The 21,691-nt window shown below is 45.8% G+C and overlaps 1 protein-coding gene across 1 annotated transcript in view; it reads right to left on the bottom strand.

The window, feature by feature from the left end:
* The window catches only part of ZFYVE1 (zinc finger FYVE-type containing 1), a 189,298-nt gene that overhangs the window by 43,744 nt on the left and 123,863 nt on the right, over positions 1-21,691 (bottom strand). Inside the window, exons 8-9 of the mRNA XM_085627252.1 lie at positions 15,788-15,905; positions 309-479 (exon numbers count right to left, since the gene is read on the bottom strand). Of these exons, the coding sequence (XP_085483378.1) occupies positions 309-479; positions 15,788-15,905 (289 nt within the window). The remainder of the gene's footprint in view (positions 1-308; positions 480-15,787; positions 15,906-21,691) is intronic.

The following is a 21,691-nucleotide window of genomic DNA, read 5'->3' as shown; positions in this document are numbered from 1 at the left end:
GTTCAAATGAACATCACCTGGCCTTGTAAGTCACCCATATACTGCTAGAAGCCGCAGCACTGATTTTGCAGCACTGAATCGACTCACATAGCAATCTGTGGTCAGAGTTTAAGTTAAACTACCCATACTATGTCACAAGAGCATGTTCTCTTGCCAATCTACATGATGTTCCTGTGATACCTGTAAAACAATGCAAACAGACCTCTCCAATGCAGGAGCCATCAGGTAATGCAAGCAGCATGGAATATTTAGTATAGTGACCAACAAAGACATGAGAAATCCTAAGAAGGAAAAACAAAAATACTTACTATTATTTGGGAATTTGGTCTCCAGTATGCCGGGGCGATCTGATCCGTCAGCCAGGAAGTCACCGCTTTAGTGGGGCCAATGCTCAGCTCGGTGACTGACTGTGCCATGAAGTTCATTCCGTCCAAGAGGCGCTGAGCCGCATTGTTGTTGTCTTTCAAAAAGCCATCTGTCTGAGGACAAAAACAAAGATTCAATGTGGTTCTTGGGTTAAAAAAATATCTGCACCTTCATCTATCACATATCCCAATCATGAGCGTCAGATGCACAAGAAGACTGATATAGGTCATAAGAACTCATTTGCTGACACATTTATTATGAAACATTTGCAATGAAGTTCTTTGTAGTATTGTCCATATTATTGCATTAAGGCAGGATGATATTTCCTGGGATGGTATGGAATTTGCTGGTATGCCCATATTTGTGTAGCTTTTTTTATTGGTACTGTAAATTCTCGCAGTGCATCATAGGGCATCCCCTTTTTGTTAGGTCGAGCCTATAGAGGCAGCGCGCATGCGCTACTTGCTTTGCGAGGCATGCAGTATTCAGTGCGGAGAGGAAGCTCCGCCCACTCTCCGCCAATTGGCTTGTGTCTTTGTCCTCCGTAAATGCTGTCTTCCGATTCATTTTGACGCTTGTTAGTCCCTACTTATGTCGTCATTTGTCACCTCCCATGGCTACTGGCCCCATTACTTCTAGTGTTACACTGCACGTGGACTGTGAGCACTCCTTTGTGCCCACTTCTCCCCCCGCCGGCACTACCATTGTCCCTGCCCCCACCCACCCTCCCTCCCTCCCATTGCCTGTGATGCAATATGCAATAGGTCTCGCGTAAATGCGAGTCCTATTGCATTGCAAATGCTTGTTTGCTGAAGTATCTCCTAATGTGACAACCTGGGGATATCTACACTGTATCTGTGACATCACAGGAGTATTCATGGGTAATTACACACTTCATTCATTGGTTACAACCTGATGACCTAGAATCAGAAATACAATCACAATGCGTATATCTGCATTTATGAAGCAAATCTCATTTTATTACATACTAAAGTGTAGCCATGTTTACATTTAAAAATATATTTTAAAAGGTCCAAAGAAGAATGCACTTCGATGTGGTGTAAGGGGTTTTATGTCCTGTGAGGCCTCCTCTCTAGGTGCTCCCTGCATGAAGAGTTCCACAGTGAGCAGTCGAATCGTGAGTCTTGAAACATTTATGGAAGGAGGAAGTTGCTCAGAGATGTGGATATAAGCTCATATAGTGACACCATCCTCTGGATAGGTACTGGATTTCAGGAATAGAATAATTGTTGGATGGGCATGGAGAACATCCTAGGAAAAAGGGTGAAGAGAAATGGGCTAGATTTGCAATGGCAACTCGACGTAAATGGAAACATCAGCAGAAGACTAATGGTTTGTGCGAAGCACACCCTGTGGAAACTGAATTGCAAAGAAAGCTGCAGAAAGCCTGACTGAGACTGCTGCCGACATCATCCTCATTCCCCCTCGACTAGTAGTCACTACCATCAAGTTATGCAGTTGAACCAATCTGTGTGTTTTCTACTTTACAAGATGGGGGCGTATAGAAGGACTGCGTGGACATAGACTGGTGCTGCTAAAAGTTATCAAGCAGCACCTTCACGAACCAAATAACAGGAGCGGTGCAGGAGGGCACTGGTGGGCCAGTGGCCTCAAAACAGCATAGGTGGAGAGGGATGGACTACTGCATGGGGCTGGAAGTGGTGTTATTCCAGGCTAGGGGATGCCCCCAGTAACATCAGAGGATTTAGCAGAGATGGGCTGATTATAGAGGCATATTACTGGCGCCTATTTGTACTGCCGAGCTTCAACTAGATAGTGAGATTAGACACTATGGCCATGATACAAAGGGGACCGAGATTGGATCCGGGGCAGCAATTGACTAGAACTACTGTCGATGATATGTGGTGGTGGTGGGGGCGGGGGGGCGGGGAGGTAGGGGTACACTGTACATGTGTTCGTGTTTTGATTGTTCACGGGTTTCTATCGTACAAAGTCCTGTACATGTATATGGGCCGCTCTGGATCTTTTGTTGGCAAAAAACAAATAAATTTTGTTACGGAAATAAAACTGTGTAGCTGGGCAAGACCAGCCCCAAAGCTTTAGAACCTGATCCACTGAAGTTGATGAACAAAACCAAAAAGAGAATCACCTCTTGCAAAAAAGTCTAGCAAGGTTAGCAGAGAACATTTACTTAAATAAATAAATCATGTTGCTGCTCACCAATTCAGTAGATTTCTAGTTTTAAATATTTTGTAGGAAGAAATCTGCAGCCTTATAGCATGCGTAAAAGGCAAATTTACATCGAACTACAACTGTATCCTTCAACTCAGACCCTTCCAAACGCTCTCCCTGTTAACCAGTGTGCTCCAGACAACACAAATTTTAATTCACATTACATAAAAGAAAGTTGCAGAAACAGTAAAGAAACAGCTGGGAGAATGAGGGAGAAAGGGAAAGCAGTGAAATGAAGGAAAGCAGAACAAAGTCAGTGGTTTTGTTGAAAAACCTGGGGAGCAAGTGCCAATAGATAATTCCACCTCGGGATGCGTTCAGGGGTCCCAACCTCAAAAAGCCCTACTTCCCAATGGCTTTTGCATTATTGCCACCCATCCTTAAAGCCATCGAGGCACATTTTTGTCTGCCTGCATTTGTGTGAAGGAATCCTTTTTCCCTTCAATCACGCTGGGTATGTTACTTTGCCCAAGATATTTAAGTACAATTAGTGCAGAAAAAGAGCTAAGGTCCATGAAGGCTAAGTGAACAGCACCATGTTTGACTACCTTGTATTTGTTCAGCAAAAGCTGCATGTTAAGGCATTGCCCTGTAGTTCCCATAAACACCATAAAGCCATAATTAATATCTAAAAGGGAGTTATTTTTTGAGGGCTAATATATCGTCATTCTTACAACAGTTTTCACAATCGAATCGATTAGTAAAATCAGTCGATAACATTTTGGATCATCTTGGAAACTTTTTGTAAGAAGGGACAATAATGGATTTGGACCAGCGTTCTGGCAAACTTCAGCTACATGCGTGTTTAGTATGTTGCAAGTAATGGGGCACATAGTTGTAGATTGTGTTTATATAAATCCTTTGGGACACGGTCTGGGCCACGGGCTGCCAGTGATAGCCTTTCTAACTTCTGTTAGGAAAAAAAGCAGGGGCTTACAATTTGCAGTTAAGAGAGTGTTAAAGGAGGGGCAGCAGATGTTGCACACACAGAGTAAATTCTGGAGATGTCGGCTACCAAGACGTCAGCCTGGATTACATTATCAGTAACTATGTCAGAGTTATTGTCACAAACACCCTCCGAAAAGGCGTAGCTCTGAAAGTTTCTGATTGCTTATGTGTGACATTTTCATAATTTCAATGTAATTATGAGGGACATTCAACGACTATGACACATTCCCGCGACCAAAATCAAGCAATGAAGATGAGGGAAACATAAATATCAGAAATCACACCCATTTAAACAATGAGAAACTCTAAGAAGATCTTAAAACTACTGCACAGCACCAGAAATGGAAGGGCATCTCAGTGCCTGCTCTGTCGGGCCATGAGCTACTGCAGGACACAGTGGGTCAAACGTTTTGCTGAAAAAATAACAACAGTAAGGTGGCACCATCATGATCCACATGAGGGCACGGTCTCTGCCAGGGCTAAGGGTCCAGATAAATGTTTATATAAGAGGTTTACTGAGAGAAAGAAGGAATATGCTACTTACCAGTATGCATCTGTTCTTGGCATGTAGAGCTGCAGATCTACACGCTATGCATAGATCGCCATCTGGTGTTGGGCCCGGATGTTTGCACTTGCTTTTGTCTCGGAAAGTCTTTGGAAGTCACGAGGTGGGCGACTCCTCCTTTGGATCATAGTGCGCATGGGCATCGGCTCCATCCTCAGATTGTTTTTCGCCAGCAGGGAAATGATGGTGCTTTGTAAGAAACAGGAAAGATGCCCATGTGTGATGTATCTAAGTAAGATAATACTGGAACAGATAAAGGTAGCCGGGGAGGCGGGTGGGCGTGTGTAGATCTGCAGCTCTACATGCCAAGAACAGATGCACACTGGTAAGTAGCATATTCCATTCGAGGAATAGGAGCTGCAGATTACACACTATGCATAGATTGTATAGCAGTACCCCCCCTAGCAGCGATCACCAGTATCTGTTGCAATAGTTTGAAATAGTGTTTTGAGTACAGCCTGGCCCACACTAGCTTGTTGTTTAGTTTGTACATCGACACAATAGTGTTTTGTGAATGTGTGCGGTGTAGACCATGTAGCTGCTCTGCAGATATCGTCTATGGGAATGTTCCCTAAAAATGCCATTGAAGTCCCTTTCTTTCATGTAGAGTGGGCTTTAGGAGGAACCGATAATGTACGTTTTGCTTTGTGGTAGCAAATTTGTATGCATTTGACAATCCACCTAGCTATCCCAGATTTTGATATGAGGTTGCCCTTGTGTGGTGGCGAGAAAGACACGAATAGTTGTTTGGTCTTACGAAAAGGTTGTGTTCTATGTAGCACAGCAATGCTCTTTTGACATCTAAGGTGTGAAGAGCTCGTTCTGCGACTGTCTGTGGTTGCGAGAAGAATACAGGCAGCTCTACAGATTGATTGAGGTGGAAGGGAGAAATGACTTTAGGGAGGAATTTAGGATTAGTTCAGAGAACAACCTTATTATGATGCATCTGCAGAAAGGGTTCCTGAATAGTTAGTGCTTGTAGTTCGCTAACTCTTCGTAGAGAAGTAATGGCTACTAGGAAGCAGTTTTCCATGTTAAGAATTGTTGCTCACATTTATGTAGAGGTTCAAATGGAGGTCTCATTAGTCTTGTGAGAACGATGTTTAAATTCCACACAGGTGAATGTGGTACTCTGGGGGGAATTATTCTTTTGAGTCCCTCCATAAAGGCCTGTGTGGCAGGTACTCTGAAAAGTGATAGATGTTGTCTATTTTGTAGATATGCTGCTATGGCAGCAAGATGCAGTCTGATAGATGTGTAGGTTAAGTTGCCTCTTTGGAGGTGTAGTAAGTAGCCTATGATATATTGGATAGACACATCTAGGGGATCAGTGTTGTTGTTATGACAGTATATTACAAATTGTTTCCACTTGGCTGCATAGCATGCTCTAGTGATAGGCCGTCTAGCTTCTTTAATGATGTTCATACAGTCAGGAGGAAGGTTAAGGTAACCGACTTCTAGGACTTCAGGAGCCAGATCGCTAGGTTGAGCTGACCTGGGTCTTGGTGTTGGATCTCTCCATGGTTCTGGGTTAAGAGGCGTGGAGAGAGGTGTAATCTTTGGTGCGCAACTACGGAGAGTTCCAGCAATGTGGTGTACCACGGTTGTCTGGCTCAAGTTGGAGCAATCAGAGTTAGTGAGGGTTGCTTTAGTTTGCGCACCACTTGTGGAATGAGTGGGAGAGGCAGAAAAGCGTACGCAAATCTGCCTGACCAGTTCATCCATATCGCATTGCCTTTAGACAATGGGTGAGGATACCTGGCGGCGAAGTTTGGGCATTTGGGGCTTTCTTGGGTGGCGAAGAGGTCTATCTGTGGTTGCCCCCACATCTGAAAAAACGGTTGAAGAACTTGCGGATGAAGTTCCCACCCGTGGATTTGTTGTGTTTGACGGCTCAACAGATCGGCTATTGTGTTTTGGACTCCTGGGACATGTTGGGCTAAGAGAAAAATGTTCTGAGGTATAGCCCACCTCCATATGCTCTGTGCGAGCTGAGAGAGCTGCAGAGAGTGTGTCCCGCCTTGTTTTTGTATATAATACATGGCTGTCATGTTGTCCGTGCGGACTAAGACAGCTTTGCCGGATATGTGTTTTTGAAATGCTTTCAAGGCTAGGAATATGGCTAGTAACTCCAGGTGGTTGATGTGAGTAACTTTTGTTGAGGTGTCCACCTGCCCTGCATGGTGTGATGTAGTAGGTGAGCTCCCCAGACGGAGAGCGATGCGTCCGCCGTCATAACTATTTGAGGAAACGGCTCTAGGAACGGTCACCCTTTGGAAAGGTTCTTGGTGTTCCACCACTGCAGAGAGCGATGGGTACGACCGCCTACCAACACCAGATCTGTTAGCTGACCTTGAGCCTGGTTCCATTGGCGTGCTAAGCACTCTTGGAGAGGACGCATCTGGAGTCTTGCATGAGGCACTATGAATATGGAAGAGGACATCATCCCTATGAGTTGCTTGAACACTCGAGCTGGAAGAGAGTGTTGCGGTTGGAATTTGGTGAGAAGAGCTTGTATACTTGCTATCCTGGCGGGACTGGGATAGGCTAGCGCCCTTGAGGTGTCTATTGTGGCACCGAGGTATTGTTGCGTGTGGGACAGTTGCAGCTGGGACTTGGCGTGGTTTATTGTGAACCCCAGGTCGTGAAGTTGTTGAATAGTGGCGTGAGTGTGTTGTACACACCGATTGTATGAGCAAGTCGTCTCGATATGGGAAGACGTGGATGTGTTGACTTCTTAGGTGTGCTGCCACCACCGCTAGGCACTTGGTAAACACTCTTGGTGCTGTGGTGACTCCGAATGGGAGTACTTTGAATTGATAGTGCTGACCGTCCACTACGAATCTGAGATATTTTCTGTGAGCGCTGTGAATGGGAATGTGGAAATAGGCATCCTTGAGGTCTAGGGTAGCAAGGAAGTCGCCCTGTGAAAGCAGAGGAAGGACCTACTGAAGTGTGACCATGTGGAAATGGTCTGAGTGTATGTATAGGTTTAGGGGTCTGAGGTCTAAAATAGGCCTTAGAGAGCCGTCATTTTTTGGTATGAGAAAATAGAGGGAGTAAACTCCCTTGTTTTGTTGGTGCAGGGGAACCGGTTCTATTGCACTTTTTTGTAGGAGGGAGATTACCTCCTGCTTTAGTAGTAACAGATGTTCTTGTGACATTGGACGCTGTTTGGGTGGTATGTTTGGGGGGCATGTTTTGCAGGGGTAGATGTTAGTTCGAGACAGTAGCCTGATTGAACTATCTGTTGCACCCACCTGTCTGAAGTGATGTTTGCCCAGGCAGGGAGGAATAGGTGGAGTCTTCCCCGACTGGAGTGGAATGGTCTGGGGGAAGTGGAGGGAAGTCATGGGGTGGGGGTGGAGGCAGAGCGGGAGTTGTTATTTTTGCCTCTGCCTTTGCTGTTGTTCCCCCTGTAACCACCCCTTTGGTAACCTCTAGTAAAGGTGGATTGGGTGGGAGCCTTGTAAGAAGTGGAGGGGCTATCGGAGGAGTAGCCTCTGTGGGTGCTTCTGAAGGATAAGTGACGAAAGGACCGTCTGGGAGCTTGTGACTGCAAGGCTCCTATAGATTTGGCAGTGTCTGTATCCTTTTTCATTTTCTCAAGTGATACGTCCACATTAGGGCCAAATAGGTGTTGCTCATCGAATGGCTGATTGAGTATGGAACTCTGGACATCAGGTTTAAAACCTGAGATGCGTAACCAGGCATGCCTATGCAAAAGGACACTGGTGTTTATTGCCCTTGAGGCGGTATCTGCCCCATCTAAGGCACAACGGATGGAGGTGTTAGTGATGGTTTTACCTTCCTGTATGAGTTAATTGGCCCTGTTTTTATACCTGTCAGGGAGGTGCTGCATTATGGACTCAAGTTCATCATAATGTGTTCTGTCACACCTGGCTAACAGCGCTTGGGTATTAGCAACGCGCCATATGTTTGCTGCCTGTGACGCTGTTTGTTTGCCAGAGGCGTCCAGGAGTTTAGATTCCTTATCTGGTGGTGGTGCGTCACCGTACCTGATGTTTGGGAATTGGCTCTCTTCCTTGCATTAGAGACTACCAAGGAGTCTAGAGGTGCGGGCCTGTAATGTATGCTGGATCAGTAGGAGCAGCCTTATACTTTTTTTCTATTCTCGGGTTGATGACTCGAGCCCTGACTGGGTCTTTAAAGATCTCTGGTGCATGCTTAATGACCCCTTTAAGCATGGGTAAAATTGAGGTGGACCTTTGTGTGGTGTCAAAAGTGTCCATGAGAAAATCTTCCTCCACTGGGTCTGTATGAAGGGCAACCCCGTGGTACTGGGCAGCTCTGTGAAGGAGCTGGTTGAAGCCGATATTGTCCTCTGGAGGGGAAGGCCTGGAGGGGTAGATGTCATCCTGTGGGGTGTAAGGGACGCTATAATCATCCCAGGGGTCTGGGGAGCCAGTAGGGGTAGGGTCCCCTAGGGGTTGATCATCCGCACCTCCCCCTGCATCATCTGAGGTGTAGTCGTCATCATCTTCTACTGGAGTAGGTGATGGTGTAGAAGAGCAGTGTGGTGGGGAAGGAGGAGGAGGAGGAGGAAGAGGAAGAGGAAGAGGAGAAGGGATCCTTAATGGAGAGGTAGCAAAGTCTCTCTTTTTCTATGGCAGAGCCGGTGCAGGCGTATCTAGGCGTCTTTTCTTGATACTAAGCATTAAGTGACCAGTCTTAGGATCCTTCACAAGAGTCTTTGGGTAGGATTTGGACGAAACAGTTCTTCTGTGGGAGGTAGATTCTTCGGAGTCGACAGCTTCGTTGACGTAAGCTTTTTCGGCGCCGACTCGGTTGCGGTTCTAGGTTTGGAACCGTGCAGTTTTGCAGTGTCTTTGTCCGATGGAACCTGTTGTTTTTTCGGTGCCGAGGTCTTTGGCTTCGAAGAATGGGAGTCGGGGCCCTTTGTTGGTCGGCTCCGAGGGTGTTGTCGGTGCAGAGGAACCGGTGCTAGCCTTCGACGCAGAGTGCTTATATGTCGAAGCAGCGGTCGCCATGAATGAGGAAGAGGACGTCTTCTTTTTCGGTGTCCGAGTATGTTTTTCGGCACCGAGTGTAGGCTGACTCGAGCCCGAATCACCTAAAGGCTTAGTAGGCTTCTTTACCAGGCCCGAAGGCAGGGCATGGGTAGCAGTCTCTCGGTGTGCACCTGGGCCCGAAGGTGAAGGTTGTACCGAAGCCTTTTTTGATAGTGTCGAGGGGGGGTTTGGGTCAGGGTCGACGTCTGTACTCACGGCCCTCTGAGCAGGAGTGATGTCCTCGATGTCGGAGTCATCTGCTTCGGAGGCGCTGATGAGGCCTTCTTCGACCAGACCTTGCTCTGGAACATCGACGCCTTCTTGGAAGATGTCGTTGGGGATCAAAGATGACAAGCGAGCCATTGTTCTTCTAGCTCGTCGGTCTCGTATCGTCTTCTTGGAGCGGAAGGAGGCGCAAGCTGGACAGTCTCTGGCCTTGTGCTCCGGTGAGAGTCAGAGTTTGCACACCTCATGCAGGTCGGTGTGGGGAAACTTCGACCCACATCGAGGATACTTTTTAAATGGCGTCCTTTCCATGAGCCGGAGATGAGGCCCAGGTAGGCCCGAAGGCCTTCATTGACGACCGGAATCGAAGACTTCGAAGTTGAAGGGTCGCTTGGATTGGGAAAACGCGATCGAAACAATACCGTCGAGAAGGGAAGGTTTGCGCGTCGAAAGAGAAAACGGTTCCGAACTGGAGCGCCTGATGGCGGAAAAAAACAATCTGAGGATGGAGCCGATGCCCATGCGCACTATGATCCAAAGGAGGAGTCACCTACCCTCGTGACTTCCAAAGACTTTCCAAGACAAAAACAAGTGCAAACATCCAGGCCCAACACCAGATGGCGATCTATGCATAGTGTGTAATCTGCAGCTCATATGCCTTGAACAGAGGGTATATGATTTGCTCGCTCCGAGACAGACGGGGGGACGGGGGGACGATGGTTCATTGAGCAACTTGAAAATTCACAGAACAATATATTCAGTGGCGTAACAATAGCCCCCTTTCCCTGTGGGGCTGGGGCGGGGGCTCCAGGGGGCCTCCTTCTGCAACTATGCACGAGCAGCGGGCCCCAGGCCAGCGAGCTCCTGACTGGGTCCAGAGCGTAGGGGGCCACCTCCATGTACTTTGCGGGGGGGGGCTCAAGTTTTGTAACACCACTGAATATATTACCAAATGTTTGTAGACCATTTGCAGCAAGTCGTTATACACTGCACTGCAGAAGCTGCTAAAATGAAAGAACTCCTGCGCAGTGAGATGATCATGACTGGACTGCCGATGAGAGACTGGAGCAGCAATACATTTGAAGCCGAGGCTCTGCTCAAGTCACTGCAGTGTGCAGACGCACTCATGGCTCACTGCAGTGTGCAGACGCACTCATGGCTCACTGCAGTGTGCAGACGCACTCATGGCTCACTGCAGTGTGCAGACGCACTCATGGCTCACTGCAGCGTGCAGACGCACTCATGGCTCACTGCAGCGTGCAGACACACTCGTGGAATGCTCGTCAGCCATGTCATAGCCGTCCGAACGCAGGGCACAGCCAAAGGACTCTGAGCCGGCTGCCTGTGCAGCCCATGCCACGGCTCTGCCCCAGCCCTGCCTGCCTCGACATAGACTCTCACAGTGAGAGTCTTGGACACAGCACTGCTGCAGTGCAACCGCCCTCCCACGGTCACTACCTGCTTTAGTTCACCCAGGCTAGGTGCGCATAGGTGGTCAAAGAGCTAAAAATGGGTGATAATGCATTTTAATATGGTAATGCGGACCACCACATTAAAATACATTAGTCTAACGCCTAATGCGTGGTAAGAGGAAGGGCTGTTTCTCACAAGTACAACCAAGCAGTCAAGTCTACAGAAAAACATATCAGAAATTACCCGCTTTTGGAACATCAAAAAGCTCTAAAAGGCCTTGAAACTGCTGCAATCCCTGTGAAAGTAAACGCCAGCCCATTATAGGCTGTTAAATCAAACACAAGTAAGGATTTTGTACAACACACATTCTGGACTATCACATATTTGAAGATGTCTCGTAGATGATAATGAACAAAAAGGAAGCTCAGTTAAATAATTTTCTGGGATTTCACAATCTGGTCAAGCAGGAAATCCAGTAATGATCCCCGTTTTTAGGTCTCGCCTAGCGACGCAGCGCATGCGCTGCTCGCCTTGGCGAGATCTATTGTCGTTGGTTTCTTGGCTGAAGGGGGACAGGAGATGTGTACGGACAGGACATGTGCACGCGTACGGATCATGTGTACGCGTGCACATCTCCTGTCCCTCCCGGTCTCCTGCTCGCTGTGCCTGCACGGACAGGAGATGTGCACGCAGAGACAGCTTTTATTTTCTGTCCCCGTCACTCGCTCTCACCTTCTTTCGGTTCTCTTTTGTAAGTGCTCGCCCTGATTCCTGCCCCCCCCCCCCAGCCCAGAGATGGCTGCTCTCGGAGAGGTCAGTATTCTCATAGTAAATGACACCTTTTCACCCAACATCCCTGGAGTCAGCAGATCATACGCACCGGCACCATCGACATTTGGAAATAAGTCTACAGATGCATCATCTGTGGTCTCCACGCCCAGGGCAAGAGGAGCCACGCGCACAGGGGAGCTCTTTGCACCAAGCCTTGATATGGTGTGATCCGGTGTCACGAAGGCACCCCTGGGTGAGAATACATACCCCAGCTCCGGGAGCGACTCCAGGGCTCGTTCCAAGACACATGGACGCGCTAATTAGTTTTATCCTGGTCCGTGCGTGGAAGTAGCGCAACTCAGCACCTCGAACTGATGTCTTCTAAACGCTATGGAGGTGACTTTCACAAGAGCAACACTTCCGACGAGGCATCAGGTGAGAGGGAGGACCAAGCCTCGCGCACTGTCCTCGAGTCTCACACCTTGGAGCGCTGTCTCACTCTGCGATGGCTCCACCCACTTCAACAGGAACCCCCTCCCACCTCCCTCCGTGGCCGATTCCCTTAATACGAGGTAAAAGACACAAACTAATTGGCTGGTGACGCACTCTTGGTTAAAGGGGCCATCCAGTGGATGACGTCACGTCAGTCCTTAAAGCCCGAGCAAAACAGACCTTTGGGGGAGGGGGGGGGGGGGGGGGGGGGGTGAAACGCTTGATTAATCTCGCTGACTGGTAATTACCCTGGGCCACACTGGGTGGAACAGAGAAACCCCAGAGTGGTGTCAGTCAGGCTGGGCCTCTTGTGTGTGGTCCAGTTTCCGGCCTAGGACGCAGTGGCCATGAGATCCACATCTCAGCACAACTGTTGCTCTCCGGGTGCTTCACTTTGGAAAACAAAAAGGTGATGATGAACCCCTGCATTCATTTTAGCTACTGGCAATTACTTGGGCCACACGCAAGTCCAGCTTTTTTGACGACTATCCCACTTCAGACGGAGACCAGCCATATGCAAATCAAACCTCGTTCTGCTCGGAAGGGAGCAGCGCAGTTCTGACCAACAGACAAGCACCAGCCGGTGAATGATGAGAAGAGTTCTCAACAAGCAATAGGTGTCGCAGTTACGAGAGTTTAAGCTATTGGCATTTTAATGACAATGCCTTTTATTTATGTTTTTAAAACTAAAACAAAAATAAAAGGCATTGTTATTTGCAATGTTAATAGCTCAAACTTGCGTAAATGCGAGACCTATTGCATTGCAAATGCTTGTTCTAGTTCCACATTGTGGAAATTAACCACTAGATGTGTGTCACTTTCTCACATCAAAGTTTAATAAGCTGTGTTTGATATTATTGGCGTTTATGCATGGGTCCCAATTTGTTGGCATTATATATTCGCGAAACATGATGCCCAATATGATCAAAAGACGGCTTCATAACTGTCACAGAATGCTTTCTTATTCAGCAGTTTAAATAGGGGAAAGAAGCATTACACATTTATTTTTCAGCAGTTTAAATAGTGCGAACTTTGGCTTAGGGAGAAACAGCGCTTCATAACTAATACAGACTACATTAGTAGCGAAGTCTGTCGTAGTTAGAAAGCACTATTTTTACCCTTTCCCTAGGCAAGACTCGCGCTACTTAAACTGCTGAAAAATAAACGTGAAAGCACGTTTATTTTCAGCAGTTTAAATACCGCGAACTTTGCCCAGGAAAAAAGTAGCCCTTCACAACTAATACAGACTACATTAGTAATGTAGTTTTTAACTGTTATGAAGAGCTCTTTTTTTCCTTTAGCTGTGCAAGGTTAGCGCTATTTAACCTCTCAAAAAATACAAGTGTAATCAGTACATGTTTTTTTTCCAGCAGTTTAAATAGCTCGAATCTTGCCTACATACAAAAGAGCACTTAACAACAAATGCATACGGCATTATATATTTATATTACAGCATCTCGCCCACCTGTACAGACATGATTTAATCAGGCAGAGGCCGAGGGCTGAACTCTCAGTACCGATCCGTTCTGTGTGGCACTGATGGTGGGGTCATCCGGCAGGTCGGGTGCCAGTACTGGAACAGCTTGTGGACCACCTGGTCTGGGCACCACAGGAAGGAAACGTCCTAGCTTACAACTCACTATGCAGTCTAACTTTAGTAAAGAAGCTCAGCACGTGATGTGAGCCGGGTCCAGGCAGAAAGACTACATACCGGGCTTTAAGTGGGATGAAAATAACTGGGGGGGGGGGGGGGAGGGAAGAGGGTCTCTCAAAGGGCCGTGGCTAATGTAATTAAGGGTGTGGCTTAAAAACCACCCAAACTAAAAATCTGTGCTTAGGATATTGTGCCGCTCCACTTGTATTTTGCATCTAGATATATGATACAAGTAACATCATACCTACAACAAGTCAGGACTATTGGCTTTGTCAATGGTTGTTAGTTGCATAAGATAAATAAGCAGCAACTATGGCTTGAATACAATATTGAAAAAGCTTCCACTTAAAGCCCTGGTGACACCACAACAAAGTTGCTGCTCCTGAGTTTAAAAAAGAGAAGGGAAATCCATAGAGATAATTACTCTCTTTTCCATTCCCCTACAATGCTCACATGGCATGACGTCATGCCATTATAACTTCTCCACTAGTGAGAAGTAAGCAGTGTGAGCAGCGCACATCAATGTGTCTGCTGTCACTGCAGTCCGGGAAAAAATTGACCCCTTGTGCCAGGGCACAAAACAGAGCCCGATAGAGACCCGTTTTGATGCCCCTTTTAAAAAACTGCCGGTGCTCAGACCCGGTGAGACCCGGCCAAACTTAAAGCCCTGACTACTTATCCATGACAACCACAGTCCCGGCCCTCTTCAAAGCTTGGCCCGACTCACGCTCTGACTACTGGCAGCACACAGCAGAGCTATTGCAATTGTATTTATATAGTGCTTACTACCCCTGACGAGGCTTCAAAGCGCTTTTCGGCAAGTAGCACACTACTCCGGAACCCAAAGAGAATTAGTGGAGAATTAGTATAGGGAAATATTAAATTAATTTGAGCTGTGAAGATGTGAGTCTGTTAGTTGGATTATAAAGGATAGTGGAGGGATAGAAGAGGGAAGGGTCTTTTTTTGGGGGGAGGGGGGGATCAGAGAAGTAAGAGGCGGTATGGGATGAGTAAATGTAAAAAAAAAAAAAAACAATGAGTAAAGAGATGACGGCGGCGGAGAAGTCAGAGGGAATCATTTTTGTGTGCTGAAGGTGCATGGACACATGAGCTGCAGCGCCCTGACCAATTAAGGGCACTAAATGCATGAAATTTAATGCCAGTGTGGTGATGAGAGAATAGGCATTAAAATGCGTTTGACTAACCCACGATGCGTGGCACTTGGCAGGGCTGAAAAGGCAGTGTTATCCTTAAGGATGCTTGCTTTTGAGGATCAACCAAGGCTTCTCCAATCTCAAAGGCATACATAGCCTCTATTTCATACAGGATTTTAATGGTGAAAATGTGGTAAATTGCTGCAAGGCAGGTACATAGAAGATTGAAGGGAGTGCTTCCTTTCTTTATTTAGGTCCTCATAATCAGAGGCTGGCAATCAATTAAACATTTTTAAGATCAGGAAAGTTTTCTAGGATGGTTGTTTATTTACCTTAAAGCTAAATTGTGGAACGTTCTGCTTGTGACTTTCAGGTTGACTACCAGTCATCTGACCTTCAGAAAGCTTCGTAAACCCCGATAGTTCCACTACTCATTTTCTGTTCTGCATTTGCAGCTGCTTCCTAGTGCCAGGACACCTTCAACAGGATTTCTGTGCTCAACAAAACCATTAAACAAATGACCATTGGGGCTGATAACCCTTTCACAAGACCCATCAGAAACTGTGAGATCCACAAAGGTGCAGCACACCTCTTATATCCCCCCCCAGAGATTTAATAGTAGGCAAAGTCTTTGATGGAAACTGAGTAAGAGAAAGAAAAATGGCCAGGGTCAAACTAACCTGGAATTACTGATTCCTCAAGGTGGTTCCTTATTCTTCAAGGGATTAAACTCTGGATACCCTTAAAATCCGTCTCTCTGAGGTAACGCGAGCACTGCATCATCAACTCTGGGGTGTGTGCGATCAACACCCATGTATCAGTGGGCCTCGTAATGAGGTCTTCTCGGACAAGCGCAACTAATAGGGCACTTATTCAACAGGATCAATAGTCACAGCAAACGTTAGCCAAAATATATCACGTTAAACACCCAAACTAAAGATGAATTACTCACTCCTGGCCAGACGTGGACAATTTCTGTCCTCACCACAGTGTCCACCGGATCCTGGTTACCAAACCAGTACTGTCTGCTGCGATAGATGACTCCACAGTTGGGGCACTCAATCACATACCTGAAAAACGGTGATAAATGGCAATCAGAAAGCAATTTACATGAGGGGTGCAGTAAGGAGTGTTAAACTGGCGGTCACATTCCACAGGGAGGCACAGTCTGCTGTTCAGCCTCATAAGACACCATGCTTAGTGCTCAGGAATAGATTATTTGGAGCTCAAGAAGCAGATATCTCAGAGATCACATGCTGCCTTTGTAAGATATGCTTGGTCCTTTTTTTTGCATTGTAGCACACATAGTCAAGCAAGGATTCGCAAAGCCAACAGGTCTCACCTATGCAAGAGCAATTAGCTGTGCCAATGTGTTTTAGCCATGTTGTATACCAGCGTGGCTGCTGTTCAGCACGGCAAAAACTTGATGGTGTAAAGGAGAGCGGCGTGGTTTGGAGTGTCAGAATGGTGTGGGTGGAGTAGCGTCAGAGTGGCGTGGAGTGTAGTAGAGTGGCCTGGCGTTGAATGTAGTAGTGTAGCGTGTCTTAGAGTGGCGTGGCACTGAGTGGCATGACAGTTTCATGGCATGGAGTGGCGTGGAGGAAATAGAGTGTAGTAGAGTGGAAGGGAGTTCAGTGGAATGGCATAACGTGTCAGAGTGGAGAGGCGTAAAGCAGAGTGGTGTAGAGTGGAGTAAAGCAACAGAGTGGTGCAAAGGGAGTTTCGTAGAGTAGATTGTCAGAGTGGAATGGCATAGAGTGGAGTAGAGGATCATGGAGTAGCATGGAGTGTCAGAGTGGCATAGAATAGAGCAGTGGGTCTTAGACTAGAGTGGAATATAATGGCATGGAGTGTAAAGTAGATTGCGTAAAGTGCTGTGGTGAAGAATCCATTGGTTTTGAGTAAAGCGATGTAGAGTGCAGTGGTGTAGAACAGAGTGGCATAGCATGCTGTGGCGCAGTGTAGAGTGGTGTAGAACAGCATGGCGTAGAGTGCTGTGGCGTAGTGTAGAGTGGTGTAGAACAGAGTGGCGTACAGTGCTGCGGTGTAGTTTAGAGTGGTGCAGAGTAGAGTGGCGTAGAGTGTTGCAACGTTGATTGCAGTGGCGTAGATTGGTGCAGCTTAGAGTGGTGCAGAGTGGAGCGGTGCAGGGTGGAACGGTGCAGAGTGGAGTAGAGGGCACTGGTGTAGAGGGCAGTGGGGGAGTGCAGTGGTGAAGAGTGCAGAGTAGATTGGAGTGGCGTAAAGTGGACTGGTGTAGAGTGCACAGGTGTAGAATTCAGTGGTATAGAGTAGAGTGCATTGGCATAGAGTGCAGTGTTGCAGAGTGGAGTGGTGCAGAGTACAGTGGAGTGGCCTAGAATGGAGTGGTGTGGAGTGCAGTGGCGAAGAGTAGAGTGGTACAGAGTAGACTAGAGAAGCATAGATTGCAGTGGAGTGACAGAGTGGAGTGGTACAGAGTGGAGTTCAGTGGCACAGAGTGGAGTTCAGTGGCGTAGAGTGGAGCGGGGCAGAGTAGACTTCAGTGGTGTGAAGAGGTGTAGAGCGGAGTGGCATAAAGTGGAGTAAGCATGGTGTAGTAGCGCACTGCCATTACAGATAACACATCTTCAACTGAAATGACAATGACATTTGCACACACATACAGTTTTACTGATAAATGTATACAGTGCGCTAACGATAATGTGTGGAAATGTCATCTCCTAGTGTATCGATTTGTTTTGATCATATTAAAATATTTGTTTCCACCACTCTTCAGAATTACCACAATCTATGCTTCTTCTGTGATTCCTTAATTTTGATATATTCTAAAATATCGGCACAGTTCATTTACAGTCATTTACATTTTGTTGTGTGCTGGAAAAAAATAACATCCTACAGCCTTCCTCCAGCACACTCCATTAGCCAGCATGATTGTCATGTAAATCCTCTTACTTTGAAGTCATAGAAAGAAAGATAAACACCAAGCTTCCTTGGAAGACGGAGCCTGACATTTGACCTATGCCTTTGAATGCAAAGTAAATGTTGCAAGATACGAACAAGATTTAAAGGCCAGTTAAAAACAATCGAACACTGCTGGAAGGATACAGCAAATGGAGCATGGGCCAAGGAAGGGATGAACTCCAACTGGAAATCCTAAAAAAAAAATCAAGCCAGCAAATAGAAACCAGGCAATTGTTGAGTTACAAACCACAAAGCCAAAGGTAAGGAATGCGTGGAATGCATTCCCAGGGAAGCTTTCCGAATGTCCCGAATAGGTTTTTAGCAAACCAGACAGCTGCTCTGTCTGGTAGGCTTTGACGTAAAAGGAGAACAGATGAGTGACCTACATTTAACATGGGCAACTTGTGATCTACTTCTGTAGGTGCTCTTGCTTGCTGTTTGAAGAGAGGTAGGAACTCACTGCTTCATGCGCTGCTCTTACAATTTTTACGTTCTAACAGTTGCATGATAATATATTTAAATTAGTACTTATGCCTCGTAACATGCTGCAGTAATTATAACATTTCATATTTTTCATTCATGGGGGAAATGTATGCTGCCTCCCTAGTCTTATTATTTCTTTCAGTCTTAATGTAAATACTTTTCCCTTTGCTAGTGAGTACTACAGTTAAGGATGAATGTTGCTTTTTGTAAACAACAAATGGAGCAAAAATATAAATACTGTGATTTGTCACTGTGGCTGTCATTTAAAAGGGGAAAGTAATGCAGTGTGTCGGTAAAAATGTTTGGTAATCAGGGTGTTGCATTCTACCATTTGGTTATGTGTGTTGACACCTCAAGGTAATTCTCTATAATGATAAGTAGCAGCTTAAGGCTGCTGGAAAACAGCTCAGTAAAGATGCAGAATTTATATGATTAGCACTCATTATGTTATGCGACTGAAGCCAAAACACCAAATGCTAGAATAATGCCTCACATTACTGCTATTTCCCCTGCAAGGCATTGCTGTATTTTTCAGCAAAACATAAGAGAGCTTTAGCACAAGCTGTGGCCAGTTTTCGTAAGCATTGTCGAAGCATAACTGTCCCAAATGTTTACGAGGACAGAAAACATTGTGGAACAACCATACACAAAAAACGTTGGAGATCTGAGGGGTCAAAATGAACTTTGCATCCAGACAGATTTTCATAGCAATACCAAGATTCTATAGGTAATGCTGGAAACATGATGCGTATCCTACTTTCCAACACAATATAATTATGAATAAAGAAATCACCCCACAAACTTCAAATGTCAGAGTGGCTCCCCATTCCTTCCGCAAAGCATTGTGTCCTATTGTTCACTGCCACTCTAAGCTGTCAATCAACTCCCAAGACCCATCTTCAGAAAGGCCATCTTAATTATTTGATCATCCACAAACTTCAAAAGTCTGAGAAAGACCCCATAGATAGGAGAACCGTGTCTCTACAACACCATCTAAAGCCAAGGCGAAAGCAATCCTTACTACAATAACCTCATTGCACAATAGCTCAGACAGCCGGCAATACTTGCAGGCTAGTTACTCACACAGAATACTCAAAACACAGAACTGTGCAATAACTCGGATTCTGGTCAACAACTCGGATTCTGTTCTCCGGACCCATGTGAATTCTCACATCCCAGACTGCACACAGCACGTCAAGGCCATCCCATATTCAATGAACTGATTAATATTTACCATAAATCCAGCTTTTGCCGGTGAATGAATAGCAGCCATCAAGAGTTTCCCTGTGTGAGACTGTATTTTCTAACAGGCACAATGGTTCTCAGCCAAATGCTGAACTTTTATGCAAATCAGTCTTTCAAGTGTTGGAGTAATGGATTCCCATATAAAGCTTCACCGGCTGCAATTGACTTTCTGGAACTTCGTCTGTTTTGAATTAGGTTAGTGCTGCTGAGTGCAGAGAATGCGATGGACTTAATTTTGTAGAATGCCTTGGGCATAACACAAAACATATACGAATAGCATTTCTGAACCTAAAAAACACTTCTAAGTGTCTTTGGATAGAATTTTCACAGTTAGACCACCAATGTCACTAAATGCTTGAAAGAAAAAAAAAAATCAAACATTTGTTTTGCTTTTCTTACTTAAAGGTTCTGAATTGTGGTTTTTTTTGGTGGTGCATGAATTAATTCTATTTTTGATACACTCCTGTGGGTTATGCAGCTACGAGTTGAAAGTTCCAAACTAGAACTGAGGGATGAAGTAAAAGCTATGCACAGAGGTTTGACTCACCTTGAGGTTGCATTCCCCAAACTGGGGTTGCTTACACATGTGCATGTGCTCTTCATACATAGGCACATCAAAGAGGAAGAAAGCCACCAATGGCAGGAGCCTAGCCTATGGTCATCACACATTCATCATATCGGACAGGAAAATATCTCAAACTGTTGGGAGGACTTTTGCTTAATACATTATCGATCTGAGATCGAGGTGAACTGGGTGAAAAGAAGCTGCTCCGTTCTCGCACTGGAAAACATGATATCAAGTGATAGTTGTGACAGCAGTTTAGAAGTGCCGGACGGGCTCAAATGCTCTGAGTGCAACCACTGTAGTTTATCTTCCCAATCCTTGTGTGCAATATGTAGCTACCACTTTGCTAACTAGTATCTCACCATGCCAACAGGTTTCTTAACAAAGGTACAGGGTGCCATTTTGGATCCAATTCACAGAGTCCAAGTAGAGGGTCACAAAAACCTCCAATATTTGGAGGAAGAATACACCTTTGAAATTGGACGACATTCTACCTTGGGGTTATATGGCAAGACCATGGGTCACCATTATGGATCACTCCCTAAATGTCACATCTCATAGCAACTTCAAAGTAGAACCAGGCAATGGAGCGTTAACATTTGCTTCTATAATTAGCATCTCCGCTGTCCTGATCTTCCTTCTCCATCGACTCTTCTCCTCTTTTGCGTGCTGCTCCTCTACAGTCACGAACCTTTCAAATGTACCTTTGAGAGTTTTGGCATTATTTAGAGTTTGGAGGAGAGGATACTCTCTCACAAACGTGGTGGATGTCCCGCCCGCTCTTTTACGAGTCCATAAAAGCCTATGGCACATGTCATAAGGCGGATAGGTATCTGTCACGTCCTGATGAAGTGCCCCATCCACCAATCTTTAAGTAAGACCCTAGTGTTGGTAAAGAAAGGCAATGCAATAGTGGTTAGCCTCTGTGAAAAATATGTATTCTGAGTGCTTAAGAGACATGTCTAATAGCATTAGGAAGGGTTTTCAAAATTTGTAAATATTAGAAAGGCTTAGGTTAGGAAATAAATTGTTCAATGTTTATATTAAAATGGTTAGAACAAGAAGACATGCAGTTAATAATGAGCTACGCTGCAGGTAAGTGTATAAAGAACATCTTTCTGATTCTCCACCACAGGAGAGAGGTAGTAGGGAAGTGTTTTTTTTTTTTAACTCTTTGAAAGTGGCTTTAACAAAAAGAGCGGGGCTCACGCAGCAGTGGGCGAAACCTGGAGAGAGTCCTTTAACTTCTTATGGTGTTGAGGAAGCACAAGACCACGAGTGAGGTTGCGTGCTGAAATAGTCCTCACGTTCGCAGATCTTATGGGATTTGGCGGCCATTTTAAAACAAGCTGCAGTCCATGAAAGAGAGTGACAAGTCTTGAAAGCGACATGGAGCAATGACTAAATCTGTTTTTTTGAGGGAAGCTAGAAAAATCAGACTAAGATGAGAGACATTCAACAGCTGCTATTATGGGAAGCGTCTAAGGAAATAGAAATTAAGGAGGAGGAAGGCAGACTGAGAAGATCCAATTAGTGAGTTTTCAAGCGAGGCAGTGTGCGATTGTTTTTATTCTAATGGTGCACAGGTAGGCAAAAGCGTCTGTCAGAGAAATATTAAAA

Source organism: Triturus cristatus, chromosome 9 (assembly GCF_964204655.1).
Source record: "Triturus cristatus chromosome 9, aTriCri1.1, whole genome shotgun sequence".
In the NCBI taxonomy this organism is placed as follows: domain Eukaryota; kingdom Metazoa; phylum Chordata; class Amphibia; order Caudata; family Salamandridae; genus Triturus; species Triturus cristatus.
Note: the sequence above shows the minus strand (reverse complement) of the source record. Positions and strands in the feature narration are given on the sequence as shown.